Source organism: Neomonachus schauinslandi, chromosome 13, assembly GCF_002201575.2.
Source record: "Neomonachus schauinslandi chromosome 13, ASM220157v2, whole genome shotgun sequence".
Classification (NCBI taxonomy): domain Eukaryota; kingdom Metazoa; phylum Chordata; class Mammalia; order Carnivora; family Phocidae; genus Neomonachus; species Neomonachus schauinslandi.
In genome coordinates, this window is record NC_058415.1 from 43,009,189 (window position 1) to 43,030,978 (window position 21,790).

Consider the following 21,790-nt stretch of genomic DNA (forward strand, 5'->3'; position numbering starts at 1 on the left):
GTCTCTTCAACAAATGGTGCTGGGAAAATGGGACAGCCAATTGCAAAAGAATGAAACTGGACCACTTTCTTACATCATACACAAAAATAAACTCAAAATGGATTAAAGACCTAAATGTGAGGCCTGAAACCATAAAACTAGAAGAAAGTATAGGCAGGCAGTAATTTCTTTGACATTGGAAAGACCCCCTTCCCACTTCCTACTTTCCCTAATTGATGTTAAGAATCTTTTTTCCTGGGGCACCTGGGTGGCTCAGATGGTTAAGCATCTGCCTTTGGCTTGGGTCATGATCCCAGGGTTCTGGGATCGAGCCCCACGTCTGGTTCCTGGCTCAGTGGGGAGCCTGCTTTTCCCTCTGCCTCTCCCCCTGCTCATGCGCTCTCTCTCTCTCTCTGTATCTCTGTGTCTCGAATGAATAAATAAAATCTTTAAAAAAAAAAAATCTTTTTTCCCCAGACTAAAATCTGATTTAATCTGAATTGAAGCTCTTTTAAAGGCCTATATCTGAAATAACTCTCTGTCAGAAACCTTTGACAGGAATCATTGTCTACAAAATAAAATCCAAGCTCCTTAGCATAAAAGTCAGGCCTTCACCATCTGGTTCCAACTTTGTGGCCTCTTCGCCTAAGCCACAGACTTTTTGAAGTTTCCAGATATACCAGGTACTTTCATGTGCCTTTGCTCATAGTCTCCAGGGGTCTAGAATGGCCTTTCCCACCACTCTGCCTGTATAGCTTGCTTTTTGAGAAAGCCCAGCTCAGGTGTCACCTGTTTCATGAGCCTTCCTAGCCTTACTGTACTAGATGGAATTCACTGCTCTTCTCTGTGATGTGAATACATTAGGACCTTACCCACAGTGTGGGGTCTGCTTCGTGTTATGGTGAGTGGAGTGCTCTCTGACTCTCCAAATAGACAAGAAGCTCATTAGGGCAGAAGCTGCACCTTGCTTCTCTTAGAGTCTCCCTAGCATAGTCCCTTTCACATAGTAGGTGCTTAATAAATACTTGTTATGTTCATTTTATCATAGAAGATCTTTAAAAGACTTTTGGTAAATACTAATTCAATCAGGCAGTGCAAATCCAGAATTTTCCTATATCCGGGAATACATAATTGTTTCTGGTGTAAACTATTTATTGACTTTTACTAAGTTAACCTTTTGTATCCCCTTAGCTAGGGTTTACAGTTTAGCTTAGGAACCCTCTTTTTCAGGGAAAAGAGAGCCCATATTCTGATTCCAGGAGATTTTGTGATCAATTTCTTGTCATTTTCATATAAACCAGTTTTTCATGACATAATTTAGAGATGAATTGCTACCCGAGCGCCAGCAGTACTAAGAGTAAATGGGAAGTAGGATTCCACTCTTCTGTACTTTAAGAAATGGAAGCAAGATAAATGAAAAGCCTTGGCAGCCTCAGAAATCTTAAAGGGAAATGCCAGCCAGTTTGCCATCAGCATGACTCGCTCTCCCAAATCATCATGTCAGATCACTTTTAAATAAAGACATTTGGCCCACAGTAAATAAGTAAGCACATGCTGTATGCTTGGCCATATGCTAGAATTCAGTAGGACATGTAATCAGGAAACAGACATACAGAAAAGAGAAAAAGTATCATGAGATATCAATGTATATACAGAGCACAGTAGAGACATTAAATGAGGGAAGGGGTCACTTATACTTGGAGGCAGTACAGGTAAAGGGTGATTGAGAAAGACTTTGTTAAAAAAACAGGGTGGGGTGGGGTGCTTGGTATTATGTTGGGCAGGTGATGGAGAGAGGGAAGGCCATTCCAAGAAGAGGAACAGTTCTAATAACTTGAAGAAACCGTTAGAAGTTTCCTGTGTCGGGGCGCCTGGGTGGCTCAGTTGGTTAAGCGACTGCCTTCGGCTCAGGTCATGATCCTGGAGTCCCGGGATCGAGTCCCGCATTGGGCTCCCTGCTCGGCAGGGAGCCTGCTTCTCCCTCTGACCCTCCCCCCTCTCATGTGCTCTCTCTCTCTCTCATTCTGTCTCAAATAAATAAATAAAATCTTTAAAAAAAAAAAAAGTTTCCTGTGTCTGAAGGCCAGTGTATGCTTTCCCCAAGCTCAGTTTTCTATCTAATAAGAATCACTTGTGACATACATTATGTCATTTAATCCTTACATCAACCCAAACCTGTGAGGGGGGAGGTACCATTTTACAGGTGAGGAAGCTGAGGGCCAAAATTGCCCAATATGAGATAGAGCCAGAATTTGTACTCAGTCTGACTCCAAACTTCTTGTCTTAATCCTACTTTGTTAAACTGGCTCCCTTTTCTGATGTTCTTCCCACAATTAGAAGCTAACTCCTACCTAGTTATTCTCTTTTATGTCTGATTCTGAAAACACAGTTTTGCAGAACTGAAATATTTACAGCCAGTTTTATTGACTTATTTTCAGGGTTCTTTCTGGGATCATGATTTTTTGAGTTGAGATATGAGACCATCACACATTGTATGATTCAGGGTTCAATCAGGGAAGGAAAGTCATTGTGGATATCATGGAATAAGAGATTATAAGAGTTAGAGCTTGTACAGTTATGGGAAGATCTGGGTAAGTAAAGACCAAAAAAGTAGAGTTTAAGGACCACAGAAAGGTCACTGACCAGCCTTGAACCAGATGAATGAACTTAGAAAGGAATCTGAAAAGTGGGCCGGTCCAGCTACTAATGCAGAGCTGCAAAAGCTATGGAAGGCAGTAGAAGGTTGTTGGTTCTTCAGGGTTTCTACCTCTGCATTTGTAACAAAACATCTTTGGTGGGTCTGGGTTCACTGTTGATGAGCAGAATCAGCACTTGAGAAGAACTGGACACAGAACAGGGAAGAGGGAGAACAAGGTGGAACCCATTTGTAGCTCTGCATCAGTTTGTCACCTCCTCTGTACAGTGACAGCCTCCAGAATGTTATGACTCCTGCTTCCCCTTCACCTCCCAAGTCTTGCACAGCCTCACATTCTACCAGTTCTAACTGTGAAGCATGTGGGGAAGGGATGCTGGGGAATGGAGTTCCCCATACACTCAAGCCAGCGGTAGAGCACACCAGCGCCCATACTCAGAAAAGAGAACTTGGAAGGGTTGGAATAAAGGAGAACTTTCCCCTGTCTCAGTGCCTGTTGTGTGTGTGCCTTTGCTAGTTACTGTTTTTGCTCTTTATCAGTGAATACAGGTAACAACCTTATGAATGATTATTTTTCAGGAATATACTAGCCAGCAAGATTTTGAGCCTGGATTTTTACCTATGTTTGTCTGAGCCAAAGCCAATGTTTATTTTAATGCACTATGCTGATTTCTTTAAAACACAAGACCTAATGGCTTTCTTGTTTGTTCATTTGGATTAAGAAATAAAAATTTTAAAAACCAAGAAGAGGAAGTAGTGAGTTTGTAACTACCCAGTAGTTACAACACTAGGCCAGAAAGTAAACTGACTTTTTATGGAGCACAAAACAATGGGACTCCCCCACACTCCCTTTTTTTTGGGAAAGATCAGTCTTTTAGGGTCATCCTAATTTCAGTTCTTGCTGTTTAAGTTGACTAGATACATTTGCTTCCAGATATCAACTGGCTGTGGACTCATCAAACCCTTTTCTTTGATGGTTCTTTGATGGCATTTTACTTGTTAATCTGTATGTTTTCTTTTCCTGGCCAGTTCTCCTTAAACCAGTTAAGGTATAAAACTTTTTGTTGAAAGATCCTTGAGGTTAGAACAGTGCCCAGATTGTCAAGATACCATGAGTATCACTTATCCAGTTCAGCCACTAAATTAGGTCTCCTAAGGGAAAAGAGAGTGGGAAGTATTTTAAATTTAGGTTTTTTTTTTTTAATAAGGGAAGTAATACATGTACATATTATACAAAATCAAAGAATTTTATAAAAATTTTTACAGAAAGCAGCAGTGCACTTGGAGTTGCATTCTTTCCCCCAATTCCCAGAAACAACACTTTCAAGATGCTTTTGGCTCGCTCTTTGGTTTTTCTTCTAATCTTGAAACAATATGCTTATGTTGCTCCCTGCTTGGTTTTCCAGTTTTAGGTGTTTTCTATTTGATTTCCAATTTGGAAGATGAGAATTGTTTGCTCTTTTCTTATCTTCCCATTCTCCCACATCCTTTCCCTTCCTTATTACCAGTATGTTTATGGCATAATTTTTGTTAGATTAGTATTCAGTATTTACATTTTATGCCCTTGTAAACTTGTATAGAGCTGAGACATATAGTATGATTATATTTCCTTTCTTGTACAATGTTTTTGTTTTTCTTGGAGTTAATATTTATTTTTCATTTTCCTTTTTTTTTAAGATTTTATTTATTTAAGAGACAGAGAGCACAAGTGGGGGGAGGGGCAGAGGGAGAAGCAGACTCCCCGCTGAGCAGGGAGCCCACATGGGGCTCAATCCCAGGACCCTGAGATCATGACCTTAGCCAAAGGCAGACGCTTAACCGACTGAGCCACCCAGGTGCCCCTATTTCTCATTTTCTTCGCTTTTTGTGTACCATTCATTAATTCTTTCCCAAACCCTCTGCCATGCACATGAATTTTCTCTCATTAACATTGAAACATGTCAGGTGTTGTTATCTTTGAGATATCTGATGCTGCATTCTAGATTGGTTGCTGTCTTAGTTTGAGTTCCCCCAGAAGGAATCCATGAGGTAAGGATTTGAGCACAAATGGTTGATTTGGGAAGAGATTCCAGGAAACGTCAAGGGAAGTAGGTTAGAGGGGAAACCAATGAAGGGTGCATTATAAAGCAAGGTATAGTGGTTGATAACTGTAACTTGACCTCATGGGGGATCATGGTGAGAGTATAGCTCCTTTGTAGTCATGGTTTCCTGTGTTACATGTCCCTGGTTATGATGTGTAGTATCAGCTACAGTTGCCCCTCAATGTGTGATGCACAGTGACTCTCCTGAGATCTCCTTTTGTCATCATTTTTACATCTTTCCTTACATTGGATCTCTTTTTAGATCCTATACCTGTCCCTTTTCTTGATTTATACCTTCATTTTGGTAGAATGCCCTTCCATTAGCTTGGGAAGAAAAATGATCAGAAACCTTCCTTGTGTGTTTGAAAATGTCATCATTCTACCTTCATTCTTCATTGATAATTTGAATATAGAATTATATATTATTTTCTCTAAGAAATTTGGAGTCATTGCTCCATTGTTTTCTGAGGAAATTTCTCTTGTTCATGATATTCTCATGTTCAGTGTCCTTCTAATTCTTGATATTTGTATATAACCTGTTCCTTTCTGAAAGGTTTTAGGAACTTTTGTTCCCAGTGAAATTTCATGTTAATGGTCCTCCTTGTGGACCCGCTTAGCCATTGTGGTGGGCATTCGGTGGACTTTTTCAATCTGGAAACATACATTTATCAGTTCTGAGAAATTTTCTTTAACTTTTAAAAAATTTCTTCCCCTTCTCTGTGTTTTCTTTTTGGAACTTTCATCATTCAGCCACCAGACCCCCTGGACTAATCCTGATTTTATGCTTTCTTCTGATTTTCTATCTCTTTTTAAAATTTTGTCCTCCTTTTGGGGGGGGGGATCTGCCTCAACTCTGTGCTTCTAATGATTTTTTAATTTTATAGTTTAATTAAATTCACATATACAGTTATATTAATTTCTAAGAGTTCCTCTGTTTTTTTTTTTAAGATTTTATTTATTTATTCAACAGAGAGAGACACAGCGAGAGCAGGAACACAAGCAGGGGGAGAGGGAGAGGGAGAACAGGCTTCCCGTGGAGCAGGGAGCCTGATGCAAGGCTCGATCCCAGAACCCTGGGATCATGACCTGAGCCGAAGGCAGATGCTTAACAACTGAGCCACCCAGGCACCCCTCTGTTTCTTTTTTTATTTCATGGGTAAAGTATCTTAGACACCTGAGAACATTAATGATAGTTCTTTTTCCCTCCCTGAATTGTTTGTTTCCTATAATTGCCTTATTTGTTTTGGCTCTGTTATGTTAGAAGCCTTTTTCAAAATCTAGTGACAGTGTCTGTCTTTTTCCACTTAGGTATAGGGCAGTAAAGCTGTGTGGGGGTCAGTGGAAGCTTATAAACTGTAATGGGTTCTTTCTAGGGTGATCAGCCTGGAGTTGGTGTATTGGGTGCTTACAGCTATCAGTGTCTTTAGGTCTCTTCTGGATTGGTTGTATTCCCCAGAGAAGAATCTTCTAGTCCCCTATCCAGAAGGTATTAACCTGGCTGCCAGTTCTCTGGGGGACAAGTAGGGGAAATGGGTGGGGGAATCTCACAGTTCACTGTGTGGGCTGGCCCTAATGCCCTGTTTTTAATATGGAATCCCACCCTAAGCAGGGTTGGTTATCTTCTCTTCTCTCCTAAAAAAACTTTTATTTTTCAACAGAAGGAAACAAGTTTTCTAATTCCCATTCTCTGTTATGCTTCAAAAAGCTCTTAGGCACATGAGCCAGAGGAAATGAGCATAGTCTACTTTGGGAAACCATTGCCATGTTATTCTACTAGTTTTCAAGATAATCTATTCATTCATTTATTCTCCCTTCAGTGGACATGTGTTAAATATCCACTGTGTGTACAACTTTACGCTAACCCTGTCTGGGAGATAACACAGATCAGCATACCAGGATCCTGCTCTCGTGGACCAGGGGGAAGGTTTGCTGTTGAGAAGCTGTTTTAGCAGTAAACCCAATGGGTGGGACTTGAACTCTAGGGTAGTGATGCTGGGACAGTAAAGATGGGATGTCGCCTGAGAGACTAAAAATTTCTGAGGAAAGTAAAGTGGTGGAAAGGAAAAAAAGATAGCTTGAAGGAGAAGAGACCATATTATAGGAATTCTAATGTCTAAAATTTGTATTTTCTGGGCTTATTCTCTGTTTCTTAAAATATAGCTTTAAAAAAATTCATTTAGGGGCGCCTGGGTGGCTCAGTCGTTAAGCGTCTGCCTTCAGCTCAGGTCATGGTCCCGCGGTCCTGGGATCGAGCCCCGCATCGGGCTCCCTGCTCAGCGGGACGCCTGCTTCTCCCTCTCCCACTCCCCCTGCTTGTGTTCCCTCTCTCGCTATATCTCTCTGTCAAATAAATAAAATCTTAAAAAAAAAAATTCATTTAAAAACAATTAGGTTACATTTGAAGATGATGAATTCAGAGGTCTGATGATTGCTTTTAAGAACACAGAAGTTTGACTAATCTAAGATTCTTGATAAATATTTAATGAGTTTGTGAATGAATTTAAAAGCCAGCCTCTTTATAATATGAAGAATAATATGTGTATTAATAGATATTTTAGATGATTTGAAGAAATAGATAAAGTAATAGAAATGGTTTTCTTCCTCCTCATGAAAGTGTAGAATATATCCAAGATACTCTTAAATAATTAGTAGGAGACTAAAGCTTTTTATAATTAACCAACATTTGAAAATGATGACTTTAAAAATCAGCCACAGTATATTAAACCATTTCAGTGACTTCTGGTAAGTACTTACCACAAGATGACTTTTAACAGAACTCAGATATAAGCACAAATCAATATCAACTTTTGTAAAAGATACAAGTCTTTAGGGTGTAGTCAAATAGTCAAAACAGGATTGAAAAGGGTTGACCGCCGTATGTGTTTTCAGTACTCTATTTCTTTGGTCTCCATTTATCTTCTTTCCTTCTATTCATTCTGTAATTCTTACTGTCTGGTGTTTGCTTATTTCATTTTTATTTGTGCTTTTATTCTTCTCTGTGTTCCCCAAGTATCTTGGGCAAATTAGCCATCATTGCATCTTTTATCTGACACCTCACTATACTGTGAGCACACTGAGGGCAGGAACTGTGTCTTTTCTGGATCTCTGATATGACTTATTTTAGAAGAGGCTTTGAAAATATGCTCTAATAATATTGTTCCCTTGAAAATGTGTGACCATGTGGCATTTTCAATTTTTGAAATTTAACGTGTATTTTATATACTTTCTCTGAAAAGCAGAGTAAAGAAAATGTGAATTATATATATTTTTTCAGTTACCACCAGGCTTTGCATATGCTGTTAGCCCAGCTAACTGCTACTCACTATGTGATTCTAAACGACGCTTCCCTCCAGAATCCTTCTTTGCAATGCTCCACCCCCATAGACTGAGGTGATGCTATCCTTCTGTAACTTGCTGTAATTCCCCAGCATGACACTGAGTATATACACTTCACTCTAATTACTTATTTATTTATTTATTTGACAGAGAGACCACAGCGAGAGAGGGAACACAAGCAGATGGAGAGGGAGAGGCAGAGGAAACTGGAGAGGCAGAGGGAGATGGAGAGGCAGAGGGAGAAGCAGGCTTCCCGCTGAGCGGGGAGCCTGATGCGGGGCTCTATCCCCCGACCCTGGGATCATGACCTGAGCCACCCAGGCACCCCTCTAATTGCTTTTAAAATAGATGCCACCCTTAGTTCATTGTGAACTTCCTAAAGGCAGGCAGCATAGTTGCCTTGTTCATTATAATATCCCTGGGGCAGGGCTTGGAGGAACCCTCTCATGATAACTCTCCCCATCTCCAGTTTCAACCTTGGAAGCCCAAATTTAAATAAAAGTCTATTTGTGACATATGGAAGTGTTAAATTACTACATTGTACACCTGAAACTGATACAACACTGTCAACTAACTGGAATTAAAATAAAAACTTAAAAAAAAATAAAGAGCATTTGGAGCCCATAAATCCCACCTTGCCTCAGCTCAATAGATGGCTGCCATGTCTACTTTCACCCTAGCATATTCTCTTGAGAGGTCTCTGAACTTCAGGATTCCAGGCACATATCCTCACCTTGGCCCTAACCCTAACCCAAGCCGAGGAAAAAGAAAAAAAGATGATGATGATGATGTGTGTGTGTGTGTGTGCATGCAATGGAATATTAGCCATAGAAAAGAATGAAATCTTGCCATTTGCAATGATGTGGATAAAGCTAGAGAGTATTATGCAAAGCAAAATAAGTCAGTCAGAGGATGACAAATACCATATGATTTCACTCATATGTGGAATTTAAGAAACAAAACAAATGAGCAAAGGGGAAAAAAAAGAGGGAGGCAAACCAAGAAACAGACTCTTAACTATAGAAAACAAACTGATGGTTACCAGAGGGGACGGGGTGGGGAGATGGGTGAAATCGGTGATGGGGATTAAGAAGGGCACTTGCTGTGATGAGCACCAGGAGTTATAGGGAACTGTTGAATCACTATATTGTACACCTGAAACTAATAGAACATGATGTTAAGTAACTGGAATTTAAATGAAAACTTAAAAAAAAGCCTATTTGAAACAAATGTTCAAGATTAACTATCAGCCACTGAATACCAGAAGTGCTTTTGGCTGTGAATTCTATCAGGGTTTCCATGCCGATGGGATCCTGGGCATAGTCCTAGGCTGATGTACAGCCCCAACTCTAATAATGAACCTGAGGAAACATCCAAGCATCAGGAAAGTCTCCTTCACAGTGTGTTAACAAAACTTTTTCTTCCATGAAAACTGGAATTGCTTTCTAGGCATCCCCTTTTGTCAAAACAACCCCAAAAAGAAATCGAAGTGCTGTCTTTGTGGCATAAGACTAATTCTCAGAAGCCATTATGTGCTAGGGAAGTGATGAAGCCTTTTTAATGAACACGATATTTCTGTTCTTCATGGGTCTGTTTACCATCAGAATCTCAGTTGAGCAGTGATTTTGAAAATAGGGGTGTAAGTGAAACTTGGCATAAGGCTCTCACACTGCAAGAATGAACAATTTCTTACTTCTTTTTTTTTTTTTTTTTTAAGATTTTATTTATTTATTTGACAGAGAGAGAGAGATAGCGAGAGCAGGAACAGAAGCAGGGGGAGTGGGAGAGGGAGAAGCAGGCTTCCCGTGGAGCAGGGAGCCCGATGTGGGACTCGATCCCAGGACCCTGGGACCATGACCTGAGCCGAAGGCAGACACTTAACGACTGAGCCACCCAGGCGCCCCAATTTCTTACTTCTGTCCATAGATTCCTAGAATTGAAATATAAAACTGGAATCCTAAAACCTAGAGAATACATAATTCAGAGGTTTTCAAAATGCTTTCCGTGGGGCCTCCCAGCTCCACGGAGGTACTGCTGGGGCCGCCATAATGAAGAGAGGGTCAGAAAGCTGCCCAGGAGAATGGGGAAGAGCACATGACAGTGGGTGGGATCTCTCCCCAGAAGGGCTTTGCCTTTTCTGTTAAGTTCCTCATAAGACATTGAGAGAAAGGGAAAGTTCAGTGATGAAGGAAAATTTATATCTATCTATGGGCCAGCCTGCACATACTACACATGAAGACACTGAAGCCGGGAAGGTGAAGATGTGCTTGCCTGTCGCTGAGCTGGTTTATGGACCAGGTAGTTAGGGCCCGATTCTCCTTCCAGCCCGGTCTCCACTGTATCACGTTGCCTACTGTGAAAGTGTTTGCTCTCTCTTCTCCAGCTTCCAGAGCTAAACTCAGCATGATCAACACCATGTCAAAAATCCGCGGCCAGGAGAAGGGGCCAGGCTACCCACAGGCAGAAGCGCTGCTGGCGGAGGCCATGCTCAAGTTCGGAAGAGAGCTCGGAGATGACTGCAACTTCGGTAATGAGTGCTTTCCACACTTCACTTCTTTCATTTGTCCACGGGGATCTTGTGCCAGTAAGATGATCTGCAGGAGATGATTTTGGTTTTATATTTTGGTTCTCAGTTTTATATGTCCTAGAGACAGAGGCCAAAAGTTTGCCTTCAGAGGCGTTTCATCATTTTTAGTGTGATTTGTCATAGTTTTGTTTACTTTCTTTTTCCCTGATGAGATCCCAGACTTCACGGTAGCCAGTTGACATATCCAGATGCCTGGAAACTTACTGGGAAGTGTGTCCGCCATGACTGAGTGTTGAGGCAGGGGGACCAGTCAGCATGATGTAACACCCTGCCCCGTGAGCTTTCTCTTTGGTCTCTGCTCTTGCTTACATGGTACCCAATTCTACGGCCCCAGGTGAATTCCTTCACCCCTCTCTCCTCCAACACTCAGTCACCATATAAAACACTTCTATTTCACTCCTTCATGATGGGAGGTCTCAGCTAATGACTGTCCTTCCTGTTTGAACCCTGATCTCTGTTCTTGGTATTTGCTTCTGCTCAGTGCTTTGGCATTAAACGGGTTCCCTGCTAGGGAAATCCAGTAGTGACAAGGGAGGGCAGGGAGCTTCCCCAATTGCTTTTTAAAGGACAAGCAAAAGTTTATGTTCTTCATAATAAGGGATACCATCCCCTTGGTAGCATTGACTCTGTTGTACTGTATGAACCTGTCCTAGGTAGAAACTACACTGTTCTCTGGAAGGCATTATATTTTGCCTGTCATCTCGGCTGTGGTGGCCCTCTTACTGCATGTACATTTCACCTTTGTCCTTTAACATACAAGAGGCTCATTCTCCCCTTGCAGGCCCAGCGCTTGGTGAGGTGGGGGAGGCCATGAGGGAGCTCTCGGAGGTGAAAGACTCTCTGGACATGGAAGTGAAGCAGAACTTCATTGACCCCCTTCAGAACCTTCATGACAAAGATCTGAGAGAAATTCAGGTATCTGCAACTGATCCTTTGGGAAGTGAGTGGTTTGAATGTACAAATGTAGGTGCCCTTTTTCCCTCAGAAAACATTTTTTTAAGCTTATTGTGTGTGATGAGGTTTGGATTACAAAATAACCCAGCAAGATAAATTGAGAGAAACCAGAAATGCAATACTTTATCCCATTATTATGACTGTGCCGCTTATGAATATTACATTTGACTTTTCCACATTGAGTTTTCAGGTTATCAGCCTTTTTTTTCCCCAGAAGAATAATATCCTTCTCTGATACTACCCAATTTTATTAATTACTGCTTTCTGGGCTGATTTCACCGTCTGAAAGCTAACTGTATCAGTTGTTAGCTTAGGTAAATTGTTATACTATCACTCTATAAACACGTGTTTTCATATTTTCATAGCGATTATTAGGACTGAGGAAGAATAACCATCTTCTTTATAAAACACGTAGAGCTGTTCCAAAGAAATAAAGTTCAACTGGCTCTACCTCCAACTAGGTCTGTAATGTTTTCTCATTCATTCCTTCGACAAATATTTGTGGAACCTCTCTGAAATTTAACTTTATTATAACATGGTCATCCACAATGTGAAGTCCCCTAGATCTCTTTATTCTAGCTTGAGTCTCCTTCATCCTATCACTTGCTCAGGATTGCAGTAGTAAATGGCAGACTCACTCTTAAACTACAATATTACCCCTGACTCCAGTACTCTACCCTCCAGTTGACTACAAGTTCAAATGTGTTACAAGAATATCCCTTCCAAAGGAACAAACATTTAACTTGGATCAGGGCATGGATGGGAGGCAGGGTGTACAGTGGGAGGAAAGGTCTAGGATATTTTTCTTCCTCTTTTCCTTTTCATTTCTTCACCACTCCCAATTCTGTTTTTATCTCCCTGCCTTTATTTCCATACACACCCAGGATCAGGGAAACCTAGTGTTTTCTCCCACCCTTAGTAATGGAATACTACAGCCCTTAGAATAAAAAAGATAATTTGTAGCTTTGGGAAATGACTTTCCTACTTTGTCACTAGAGGGTTGGGCAGAGGTTGGGTGGTCAGGCAGTGGGGAGGATGCGAGGAGGGATTTTGAAGAACACTCTGGGGCATTAGACCCCGTCTAGCAACCCTTCCAAATTAGAATTTTTCCACTGAGTTTCATCATCTACCAAATGGGAGACTTAACTTATCAGTGGTTCCCTGAAAGCTGCATCAGTCAAGAAGGGTAAGTGTTAAGATATAGATTCCTAGGGGCACCTGGGTGGCTCAGTCAGTTAAATGTCTGCCTTCAGCTCAGGTCATGATCCCAGGGTCCTGGGATCGAGCCCCACATTGGGCTTCCTGCTCAGCAGGCAGCCTGCTTCTCCTTCTCCCTCTGCATGATGCTCCCCCTGCTTGTGCTCTCTCTCTGTCTCTGACAAATCAATCAATCAATCAATCAGTCAGTCTTAAAAAAAAAAAGTATAGATTCCTAGACCCTGGCCCTAGATATTTTAATGCAGGTGATCAGTAATTCAGATTTCTGATAAGCAACTTAGGTGATTCTCACAGACTGGTTTCCTCAAAGATAAACCCTTTCCAGTGTTAGTGTGCTAGGACTCAAAAAGCAAGAATGCTAGTCTTTCCCACTTCTTTTCAAGGAAAGTGTTTTTCTCCTACCTTCTCATGAGACACCATTTCTCTTGAAGATGGGAATTTGTGGGTTCTGTGTAGCAGTGTTTTCCATGTGGGTGGCTATATGCACACATTCCCAGCTTCTGTCATGGGATGGAAAGACATATTCCAGCTTGGCTTTGGCCCAGCAAGGGCAGAAAATAAAGGGCGCTGGTAATTTGCAAAATTTCTTTCTTGCTCTTAATTATTTTTAAAGATGCTTCTCCATATTTAGCTTTTGGAAGCATTTGCCCCAGTGATGCTGGCTTTTGGTGATGTGATATTTTAGAATTTAACCTGTCTTATTTTGGAAGCTCATAGGCATGATGGAGAAGTGAGCTGTAAATAGGCCTTTCCATGAACGCTATCAAAGCATATTCCTGCCCTTGACTTTTTCAGCATCATCTGAAGAAGTTGGAGGGTCGACGCCTGGACTTTGATTATAAGAAGAAACGACAAGGCAAGATTCCAGATGAAGAGCTCCGTCAGGCTCTGGAGAAATTCGATGAATCTAAAGAAATTGCTGAGTCAAGCATGTTCAATCTCTTGGAGATGGATGTGAGTCCCTCTCCTCTGATTTCTAATTTAATCTTGCCATTGAGGCTCAAGATTATGTTAGAGGGTTACATAATTCAAAAGGTTCATATCTAATTATACTATGTGGTGAGAACTTTGGTAGATAGTTATTTCTTTAAAATAATTTGAAATAAAGTAGATCCAGAAATGGTAAGGGTTTTGTTTTTTTTTCTGTATTTCCATAGTTTAATTTAGTGAGATATTTGTCTACTAATGGTCTTAAAGAATTACCAATTGTGAGAAGATGAAGAATGTTTCTGATGATCCATGTAGAAGTCCAGTAGCTTGAAATACTTTGTCAAAATATAGGGCAGATTGACTTCAGATTATAAAAGAATATCACCTAAAATGCATTTAGAATTGAGGGTTCAGTATAGATTAAGATGTTCTGTATTTTGAAGTAAACGTGATATTTTCTTTCAAAAACTAATTTCAATTGAGATTGTAGCAAAGATGCTATATTTGGGGGCAATGTAGTTTAAAAGCTGCTTTTACATTTCCAGTGCACCAAAATGTTATTATTATTTATTTTTTATTTTAGAGAGGGGGAGAGAGAGACAGCAGGGAGAGGGAGAGGGAGAAAGAAAGAATCTTAAGCAGGCTCCACGCCCAGTATGGAGCCCAACATGAGGCTCAATCTCATGATCCTGAGATCATGACATGAGCCGAAATCAAAAGCCAGATGCTTAACCGACTGAGCCACGCACGTACCACGCCAAGTGTGCTAAATTATTATTCATGGCTTTAGAAGTTATATTCTGTTGAGTTCTTTCAGCCCTGTAGTCATGAGGACTTCTGAGCACTCATGTAATAAAGCCAGCTAACCAGTTTTCAAGTTCCTGCTCACTCCCACCTCTGACCCTATCAGTTGCTGACCAACTTCTTCCAAGGTGTTTACAGAGCCTTTATGTGCTTATCACTTAACTGCTTTGCCCTGACTGGTGATATGGGAGGCATGTTGAACATATCTGGACCTTCCCACCACCCAGAGATGGTGTAGGTTGGTGTTTATGTAGAACAACTGGTGTCCCACCTACCTACTGAAGAGGAATGCTGTAGGCATGGGGCTGACCTGAATTATAGTGCTCCTTCCCTGCACCCAGGGCCCCATTACACCCCCAAAACTCATGGGACAGCATTGACTTTGCTGACTTGGAGGACAATATTCAGCGAGATCACAACCCGAGACATAAAATGAAGAGTAACTAAGGATGCCTAGAATACTGGAGCTGAAATGAACCCAAGATGTCACTTGACCCAACCTCTTTACGTTACAGAAGAGGCAGAGAGGACAAAAAATTTTCCATCCTACCAAACTGCCTCCATGTTGCCTCATGTGAATAATCAATATTCACATTTTTATTAACATTAATATATTAACAGCATGGAAAGCATAGGGAGCAAAGGCTCCTTTGGTCAATGTCTCTTTTTCCTATAAGAAATCAATAAAATTAGCCAAATCCTACCTGGAAGTTGGTAGTTAAGAATGAGATTGTTCAGTGAGAAGTGTGTTATCTTTAGAAAGATTCCTGATAATGTGGCTTCTCCTCATGGTACTGACATTTACAAGCATGCAGATGCTTCTTATCCTTAACTGATGTGGAGCCTACAGAATCTCTGAGCAGTGGGCTGTGGGTCAGGAGCAGCTCTGTCGTATGTGTGGGGCAGTAGGAGATGCTTAAGGATGGTGACCTGGTAACTGAGGCGTGATCCCCCCCCATTGGCCTGCAGATTGAACAGGTGAGCCAGCTGTCTGCACTCGTCCAAGCCCAGCTGGAGTACCACAAGCAGGCCGTCCAGATCCTGCAGCAAGTCACCGTCAGACTGGAAGAAAGGTATCTCACAGTTCCTGAATGTTATATTCCCATTTTCTTCCTCTGAAATGATGGGTAAAGAAATGGAAATAATAGAATACATTTGAAGAAAAACTCTGCCAAAATTCCTGCTGATCCTACCTAGGCACCTTGTGGATCATTCGTTTTGGTTTTCTTGTGTCTTTGTGCTTTGTTTTACTTTGTTCCATTGAATCTAATCTTGTGTTGATGAGAGGTCAGGATGTGGGTTGTATGTTGGCTGCCACAGATGGGAAACCAGAATGCTGCCAAGGATAACGGGCGTGATTTGCTGAACAGACATTCTGGGTGGGTACTAAAGGCATATCATCGTCAGTCTTCTGACAGCCCTGTGAACTAAGTATGATTAGCCTCACCCACAGGTGGAAAGCCCAGGCAGGTGAAGTAACTCGCCCTGGGTCACACAGTGGTGCAACAGGGGTTTGCCGGGCAAGCAGAACCTATTTGAAAGCCTGTATCTTGTCACAGCGTTTCTCTGAGTGGTGAGCAAGTCCTCTGCTATCAGAGAGACTGCTTTTGTATGCCTGTTCCTCCTCCTCAGATGCACCCCACGGCCGGGCAGAGGTCGTTTTCCTTGTGACTAGGTCTCCCTGGAGTTGCAGAGCACAGCCTGACAGCTGTAGGCAGAGGCCCCGCTCTGTCCTGTGTGTCACTTTGTCTGTCTTTCCTCAGTGCACCCTTGTGGGAATGTGTGTCACACTCTGAAGCATCTAGAAAGATTTAAAACCCTACATTTCAACATACTAAAGAAATATTATATGTGTTTGTGACATCCATTGAGCACAAAGGGCCATTTTCCTTTTTTCCTCTGACATATGTTCAAAGTCAGTATGGTTCTATAATCACCATAACTTGAACCCTCCCCATCTTTGCGAATCTGCTGTACCCTTTGCTTCATGAACACCTGAGACTGTGGAAAATACTTAGGGGTGTGGGGAAGACATTAATTGGCCATACCTTTCCACTTTCCTCCTGTCTTCCCTCATTTCTTTCCTCCTTCTTGTATCTCAGACCACTCACTGTTCTTAGGGCACACAGTATTTCCTCCTTCCAGACCTACTCCAGCTCTTAAACTCTTTCTTCTGGAAAGGACTGTTCATCTGGAAATGACTCTCAGCTGTCTTTTCTCCCCTTCCATAAGCCTTCCCGTGGACAGGTAGACGCCTCCCTGCTCGCACCCCTGTGTTCCTGTAGCATTCTGTGTCTCTCCAGAACAACACTCACCACGGTTTCTGGTCCTCAAGTGTTTACATTCTGTCTCCCTTACTGACCATAAGCTGCTTGAGGGCAAGAACTGTGTCGTACTCATCTTTGTGTTCCCTGCTCCTAGCAGAGTGTACATTTGCAAAGTGAGTTCTGAATAAATGAGGAAGTGGGGGATTGAGAGACAGGATGAAGATGGTGAGGGCCGGACCACAGAGGGACATCACGGAAAGCAGAGACATACACAGAGAAGGCTAGTTTTTTTGTTTTTTTATTTTTGGGTTTTTTTTTGAGACTTGCCCTGCTCCACATTAGTGGCCTTCCTGGATGGTACTGCTTTTCTTTTTGCTTCTTAATTGGCTCCATACTCTTATTCCCCCCTCCCTTTTCTTTTTAATGCAGAATAAGACAAGCTTCATCTCAGCCTAGAAGGGAATATCAGCCTAAAGCACGAATGAGCCTGGAGTTTACAACTGGAGACAGTACTCAGCCCAACGGGGGCCTCTCTCACACGGGTACACCCAAACCTGCAGGTAAGGAGCTGAGACCTGCAGACCCCATGACCCAAGCCTTGGGCACACCCCGTTGACACTTTCCCAGAAATTCTAGGCACAGCCCAGTCTGGCTGCACAAGAACTCTACAGTGATACATTTCTTACAGGATGGGTTCGTCAGGTAGAAACTCTTCTAAAGCACGTCTTCCTTCGTCTCTCATTGATGATTTCTTTCCCTCCTTTTCCCCCTTCTCTCCTCTCGAAAACTTTCTTTGTACATCCCTTTTTCTCTCACTCTCCATCATCAGCACACATAAACCTCCCAAGTAGCATATTTGACTTTGACCTTCGTTTGTGGTGTTAAGTCACCCTAATATGTCATTTTGGTGCCAGGAGCGTCCTCTTTCTTTTCTGTTTTTCCCTTCTGTGTTCCAGCATGCATGAGGGTGAATGCCCTGGCAGGGCGCGCCCACAGACACTCACATATAACCCACAGACAGCAGCTCCAGCAGCATGTCCAGCTGGAGGTCTTAAGTCACCAGAGCATATGGGTGAACGCCTTTCTAGATGAATGTATTTCGAATCTCAACATCAGCTAGCTTTCCCTCCTTCCTCCACCTTCAACCAACTCATTGTACCCTGGTAACTGAGGTTAGTATAGTAAAAGCTGAAATTTATTTTCTATCAGGAATATTGATGTATACCCAATAATAGGTTCTTTTAGTTGGCACCATTGCTCTCTACCCCCGATACACAGATTAGGTAAAAGCCTGTGCTTGAAACATTTTCAACCTTAACAATTTGCTTGGGTGAAGAAGTGGAAACTATCTTACACTGGACATGGACTTCCAAGAAATGCAGTGTCTCCTCTTTTCCCTGGAGCCCAAGGCTTGACATTCTGTAGTAGGAAATGTTTTATGAGGTGCTCTCTGGAGACCATGAAGAAAAAGGAGGGTGACAGTTGGTGCTCTCTGCCCTTTGTGTTCGCCTCACTGCTCAGAGCCCCCAGGGTGGGGTATACGGGACAGTGGCTCTTAGAAGTTAGCTGGCTGCAAGGACGAGTCATGTAAGTTGTGATGAGTTTGCTTCTCCCTATTCAGAAACCAACCATGTATTTCACTCTTTTGGAGACTTGTTCATTTTTTGCTTTCTTAAAGTAAAAAAGTAGTTGACATTGTTTCCCTTTAAAGTCATCTAGGTGACACAGGAGCTGTATGCATGTGTTTTGAGTTTACGTGCTCATGTGGAGGCGTGCTATATTAAATATAGATGGTCATTTAAAATAGATCACTTTTAAGATATGATTCCATTCTTCATTATTTTACTCAAGGCATAGTATGTTATTTTTTGTATGCCAAAACTCCCATGTACTCATCCTTATATGTGCAACAATTTACCAAGAGTAAGTTATATAATTTTTACATGATCTCACGCAATAGCCACAATAGTAGTGTGGAGTAAGTTCTGTTAGTTCTAATGCTAGACAAGGAAACTGAAAGGGAAGTGCCTTGTACAAGATCACTCAGAGTATGAACTTGAACAAAAAATGAACCAAATTGATGAGAACTGGTATGAGGGGTCAACTACTTTTTTACTTTAAGAAAGCAAAACATGAACAAGTCTCCAAAAGAAGAGTGAAATACGTGGTTGGTTTCTGAAGAGGGAGAAGCAAACTCACCACAACTTACATGACTAGTCCTTGTAGCCAGCTAACTTCTAAGAGCCACTGTCCTGTGTATACCCCGCTAGATTTATCTCTTTAGAACTGTTTATCTAGTTCTATTTATCTAGCCAAACAGAACGGAAATACGTGTCTTATGTTGTTTTGTTTTCATCACATTAGAGCAGTTTTCCAGAGGCTGGAATTTTTACCTTTAAAAAATTAGCACTGCACTGTTATCCTGACGTTGCCAAGCATTGTCCATGTAATGGACTTGACTCTTTCACGTGTACAGAGATTTTAAAATGCTAGCATGGAAAGGATTCAGGCCATGTTCTATTAACCGAAAACTCATTAAAACTCCTTAAGTCACTGGGTCTCCCATCTCTGGACATTGTCAGGAAGGCACACCTTGGCGGATGGTGTTGCATGTGTCACAAGCATAGATGAGGCCATTGTTCATCTTGGAAATGGAAGCAGGCGTCCAACGACTTCCAGGAATCTGAGAAAACTTCTGAAGACTGCTGAAGGGCAGATGCTATGCAGTGGACTGGGGACTAGCCGCAAGAGGAAGCTTCAGCAGGAAAGAGGAGTGAGGGAGGAAGCCAGTCAGACGGCAGGCCAGGCAGGTTAAGCAGGTGGTAGATATGTGAGTTAAATACCCCTTGTCTTTCTGTGTTCTTCTCTCCTGCTTTCACTTCTAGGTGCCCCAATGGATCAGCCTTGCTGCCGAGCTCTGTACGACTTTGAACCTGAAAATGAAGGGGAGTTGGGTTTTAAAGAGGGTGATATCATCACACTCACTAACCAAATTGATGAGAACTGGTATGAGGGGATGCTTCATGGCCAATCAGGCTTCTTCCCCATCAACTATGTGGAGATTCTGGTTGCCCTGCCCCATTAGAATGTTAGGCTGGCAGGCTTACCTCCTCTTGACCCAGATAGTTAAGTTTAACCACTGCTTCGGTAATGCTGCTTACAACACATCCCAAATGCAGGCCGCAGTGGTCCAAGTCATCAAGCCCCACCGAGTATCTTTGGTTGACTTGTGTGATCCCACAAGAGTCATGGTGATGGGTGGTATCTTCTTAGGCTGGTGGGCATGGCATGTGCTTTTTAAACACCATCTGAGACCAGCCAGTAGTCACTGAACTACTGTTTACACGGTTCTCAGGAGGCTGTGGCTTCTTAGAATATGACCATGAGCCACATTACAGTAAAACCATCCTACTGAAGGTATTATCTATCACCTAGGGGCCATCTCAAGGTCTCAGGTTCTCCATTTCAATAGGAGAAAGGTCTTGATTTCCCATTGTTCCCTCCCAAATATGTGAGTCACAGAATTGTAGAAGAAAGCCTCCCTCACCAGCAATTTGTCTTCTGGTCTGAATGAGTCAGTCCCTTGATGCTATCAGTAGGAAAGTGTGGAATGTGAGTTAAAAACCTTTTCTGAAAACAGTCACTTTTGTTCCTCCCAATTATGCCTATTTCTGAGGGACAGCCGGTTTTCTTCCCTCCCTGCTCATAAAGCCAGAGGGGACTCCCGCTGTATTTCTAAGTAAGGCAGTTAGCAGTCAGCACATGGTAGGAGGGGCTGAAGAGAAGAGATGGTCCATTATGAGGAAATGGGAAAACAGTCTGGTTTCCAAGCTTAAATTTCTTGCTGCAGAGAAACCACTTATGTATTTAGGCCATTTCCAAAGGTACAGGGAAGAGGGAACACATATCTTCACTTCAGTTTTATTTATGAATTACGTGCTTCATGAGTCCATCTGGCACAGACACACAAGGAGAAAAACACAAGAAACCATTATTCCACTAGTTCCTAGACCAAGAAACAGTAACTGTCTTTTCCGCTTCCACCTTGTGTTCTTTGAACGTCATTTGTGCAGATTCTGCCCTCAATGAGGACCAAATAAAGATGATTTTTGTGCTTAGCAGTTTAAGATGTATGGCCGCACCTGCAAAAGTTTTTCCCACCTCAGTCCTGACTTTTATTTCCGTCCCTTCTATTCCATCTTCATGTTGTGTGCACAGTGCTGTGTGTAAGCCTATGAGTGGTTTTTTGGTTTTGGGTGTTTTTGGTATCAGTTATGAAGTCCTGTTAGGTGTTCAGAGTTCTATTTATCTAGCTATACAGATTCCTTCAGAGGTTGAATGTGCTGCTTCGGATGTGCCACCTCCAGTCGTGGGTCACGTGGAGTGAAAGGCAAATCTTACTGCTTAATGTATAAACCTCTTACCACAGGAAGCATTGCCGTTTCCAATAAATATTGCTGAAGAAACAACCAAAGGCTCTGGTCCTTGATTTTGTGTCATTTGGGGGGGGGAAGGGGGCGTGGTGGTCTCATTTCAGTCTCTGTTGCCTTCTGATGCAGCCAAACCAGACCTGGTTCTGACCTCAGATATTCCTCTCTGGCAGCAAGGGAAGTTCGTCAGCAAGAAGTCAACCAGCCTGGACATTGGTAACTTCCTGGTAATCCTAGGAAGAAGGTGATTTGGGAGAGAGGATAAGAAATGGGGGAGAGGAAGTCTTCTAGAAGTTACATGAGACACCACCAGTGGTGATATCAAAAGGATAGAATGTTCAGAGACACAAATAAAATATATCATTTCAACCAGTCTTTTGTTGTCTTTCATGCTTAAAGAGAAAGAAATAGGGAAATATAGATTGGCCAAAGCCAGCATTCTTTGTGTGTGTATGTGTGTGTGTGCACGCGCACCCGCATGCATGTGTGGAGGTGGGGGAGGGGAGTTGTGCCTACAGAATTTGTATTTTCTGAGCTTCTGAGAAAATAAA

The 21,790-nt window shown here is 42.1% G+C and overlaps 1 protein-coding gene across 1 annotated transcript in view; it reads left to right on the forward strand.

Moving 5' to 3' along the window:
* SH3GL2 (SH3 domain containing GRB2 like 2, endophilin A1) overlaps positions 1 to 21,272 on the forward strand; it is a 46,480-nt gene extending 25,208 nt beyond the window's left edge. The window contains exons 3-8 of the mRNA XM_021682418.1: positions 10,433 to 10,576; positions 11,418 to 11,551; positions 13,604 to 13,762; positions 15,512 to 15,615; positions 17,239 to 17,369; positions 19,695 to 21,272. Of these exons, the coding sequence (XP_021538093.1) occupies positions 10,433 to 10,576; positions 11,418 to 11,551; positions 13,604 to 13,762; positions 15,512 to 15,615; positions 17,239 to 17,369; positions 19,695 to 19,894 (872 nt within the window). The 3' untranslated portion in view covers positions 19,895 to 21,272. The remainder of the gene's footprint in view (positions 1 to 10,432; positions 10,577 to 11,417; positions 11,552 to 13,603; positions 13,763 to 15,511; positions 15,616 to 17,238; positions 17,370 to 19,694) is intronic.
* The last annotated feature ends 518 nt before the right edge of the window (positions 21,273 to 21,790 follow it).